This window comes from Bidens hawaiensis, unplaced genomic scaffold (genome assembly GCF_021521415.1).
Source record: "Bidens hawaiensis isolate Kalapana, Puna unplaced genomic scaffold, B.hawaiensis_p1.1 tig00012745_1, whole genome shotgun sequence".
NCBI lineage: Eukaryota > Viridiplantae > Streptophyta > Magnoliopsida > Asterales > Asteraceae > Bidens > Bidens hawaiensis.
The window spans coordinates 117,138-120,488 of NW_027492056.1; the positions used below are offsets into that span (position 1 = coordinate 117,138).

The 3,351-nt window shown below is 38.6% G+C and overlaps 1 protein-coding gene across 1 annotated transcript; it reads right to left on the reverse strand.

The window, feature by feature from the left end:
• Positions 1–1,394: 1,394 nt before the first annotated feature.
• On the reverse strand, positions 1,395–3,052 carry LOC143542053 (uncharacterized). The gene is made up of 3 exons (XM_077034727.1): positions 2,677–3,052; positions 1,583–1,647; positions 1,395–1,463 (listed from the first exon to the last, which is right to left on the reverse strand). Exons 1-3 carry the CDS (start codon positions 3,050–3,052, stop codon positions 1,395–1,397), a joined length of 510 nt encoding a protein of 169 aa, XP_076890842.1.
• Between the last annotated feature and the right edge of the window lie 299 nt (positions 3,053–3,351).

The following is a 3,351-nucleotide window of genomic DNA, read 5'->3' on the forward strand; positions in this document are numbered from 1 at the left end:
CTGTGATATTTGTTTTAATGGAAGAAACCTTTTTCAAGTTTTAATTATTTTAATAAGTATTTTGTATGAATACCAACTGTGGGGCTCCCGGGGTTCGGGGCCTTACAGCATAAGCGTGGGTCCGGTTCCACGCTTCTTGGCGATCATACATTTTCTTTTGAGCGCGCTCCATGCTAGCGCCCATGAATGTTTGGTGATCAAACAATGTCTGAGTTGTCTCGGCCCAATTATAGTAGTGTGCTGACCCGGTGTTGAATATTACATCCTGCATGCTGCCATGGTGTGCCCAATTTGAGTCAAATGTTTGCCTCGAATAATCAAATGGTAAGGCACTTCCCCGTCCCCGTCCTTGCGCACTTGAACTACCATCTACTCCTTCACTTTCCATCGCAACCCGCTCACCCGATTCATCATCATAATCATCCTCTCCACTCTCTCCCTCTTCATCATCACTCTCACTTTCATCTTCTTCGTCCGGTTGCAAAGGTCGAGCATCAACCTTCAATGCCTCCATTTATGTCCCTCGCTTTTCAACATATGGTACCTGTCAGTTGCTCGGTATTCCCAACTCCAATATCATTATCTCCAATAACACCAAACCACATCAACAACGCGGTATTCAACTGACAATGTGGAATAATCTTCCTACTCACATTATTCTGGCTTATCCAAATTTGTTAAGTACTAGATACCGAAATGAAACAAGTGGTCCTCCATGCATCAAAGAGTATAGAATCGGGACATCGGGATACTGAACTTCTTGCATATCCCCTCTTCTTGGCAAGACATTGTGTAAACAAATGATGAGCAACATCTTTGGCTCAATCTTTAAATTCTTCCTCAATAACTTCCCATCATAAGTGCCGGGTAAAAACAATGCTTCCTCAACAACTTCTCCACGTTGGATGCCTGTCGGGTTGATAATACAAGTCATTCAAATCTGGATACACGTAGTTGTTTTGAGGCTTACTGTCAAATCGTGCAATTTGCCTCAATGTTTCAAATGACATAGTGACCTCAATGTTGTTAACAGTTCCTATAAGCTTCATCCCCGAGGGTTTATTAAATGAAGGACATCTCAAAGTTTCCATCCATTCTTCAATTTCATCGATGAAAACATACTTCTCGTTTCGACCATAATACTTGAGGGCTGCTTCCCAACCCAATGCCTTGAATCGATCAAAAACATCAAACGGACCAAACTCACGTTCCGGGACCATTTTCTCACAAATAAATGCGTCGTACTTCTTTGTTAAAGTATTCATTTTCTCGTGAAACAACTCTGGTTGCCATCTCAATTCATGATCTGTTAGTGGTCCATGAGTCCAATCCGGTTTAACATATTGCACATCTTCTTTCCGTTCTTGTTGTTGTTCTAACCTCCGCTTTTTTGATTATTCGGTGGCAGAGTTGCTAGATGAACCCGCAATCCCTTTTCCTTTACCCTTAGCAGAACGTCCCATCTAAACAATGACAAACATTAACCAAATCAGTATTCATCTCTACATACATTCCCACACTTGCTTGTTTCTACGGTTGTGAATATATGAAAGTCATAAACCATTTTTCAAAAAATTTTGACAGCATTTCGTTTAAACATAGAACATATTCCATTTTCAACTTTTGTCAAACTATACTTTTCCATACCTTATTAACAACCATAGAATAATTTTAAACTAATATCAAACTTTTTCACATTCAACAAGCAATGTGTAAGTAATGTACAAACATATAATCTTAACCAATGAATTTTGTAGAAATCAAGTGAAGAGAAACATACCTTTAGGCTGAATTAAACACTCTAATCACACTTATCACTAGTCACTTGCAAAACCCACTTGATGTTCAAAATTTTCAGACCAAAAACGTCCAAAATCGAACCCCAAAAAGTTAATATTGATGAAAATCGAGCAAAGAATATTATTCCTTGCGAAAATCTAGTCAAATTAGACCCAAAAATCGTTGATTTTGGTTAAGATTTGGAGAAGTTATGAATTTGGGGATTAGGGTTTGGTAGAGAGGGGTGGATGGATGAAGATGATGAATGAATGGGAAAAAGAAGAAAATAGGTTTTATGTGGATGAAAATTTTTCGGATTTTATTAAAAAAAAATTTTATTTTATTTTATATGCTGCTGCATCTGCCATCCGGCAATCAGCGTCCACCGTAGCTTACGGTGGCTACCGTAAGTTACGGTAGCTTCCTTAACGTAACTATCCTACCGTAACAGAAAGAAGCCAGCGTAAGAATATCAAGTCCACCGTAGCTTACGGTGGTCACCGTGGCTACGGTGGCACCTGATGAAATATATAAATATATATATATATATATATATATATATATATATATATATTATATATATATATATATATATATATTTAAGTAAAGCCAAACTCTTGAAAAACTAAATAAAATTATTTATAAAACAACAACTAAAAATTACCCTACCCCCCATGAAAAACCCGAGTTGTCATGAACACGGTGAAGAGATTCCTAAGAATTCCCCACACTTGATTTGGACAACCTCCTAAACGAGAAAGGTAATTTTTAAAAACAAATTTGTTCAAAATCTAAACTAAATTATACAACAAACCTGGACCGTTTAATTGGTTATTTCCTCAGGCGACCGCAACAGGTAGCCTACATTGTCCACTTAACACATGCTGATATCCTTACCCTCCAAGTATGGTTTAAGTCGGTGTCCGTTCACAGTTTGTCTTGCTTGATTGTGCAAGTCTTCAATTTCCACATCACCAAACTTGCCCACTCTTGTTATTACGTACGGGCCCATCCATTTGCTTTTCAATTTTCCGGGAAAAAGCTTAAGCCGTGAATTATATAACCAAACTTTTTGCCCTTCTTCAAAAACCCGCTTCCTCAACTTGGCATCATGAACCTTTTTGAACTTATCCTTGTATGCCGATGCACACTCATAAGCTTCATCCCTTATCTCTTCCAATTCCGCCAACTTCAACTTCCTTAACCCACCGGCTTCATTATAGTCCATGTTCACACTCTTAATGGCCCATAATGCCCGGTGAGCCAACTCCATAGGCAAATGACATCCTCTCCCATAAACCAACCGATAAGGAGTCGTTCCTATGGGTGTTTTATAAGCGGTTTGATACACCCATAATGCATCATCCAACTTTACCGATCAATCCTTCCTATCAACCCGTACCGTCTTCAACAATATTTCTTTAATGTGTCGGTTGGGCACTTCAACTTGTCCACTTGTTTGCGGGTGATACGGAGTAGCAATTCGATGATTCACATTATAATGCTTCAACAATTTCCCGAAATTGAAATTCTTGAAATGTGTTCCACCATCACTTATAAGAACTCTCGGAA

What these genes read in the sequence shown, in the direction of transcription:
- LOC143542053 (XM_077034727.1), bottom strand. Translation starts at nt 3,052, where the DNA reads ATGGAGTTGGCTCACCGGGCATTATGGGCCATTAAGAGTGTGAACATG. An exon ending in ACTTAAACCATACTTGGAGG is followed by an intron (nt 1,648 to 2,676) that starts GTAAGGATATCA and finishes GTTGTTAATAAG; the next exon opens with GTATGGAAAAGTATAGTTTG. An exon ending in CTATGTTTAAACGAAATGCT is followed by an intron (nt 1,464 to 1,582) that starts GTCAAAATTTTT and finishes GTCATTGTTTAG; the next exon opens with ATGGGACGTTCTGCTAAGGG.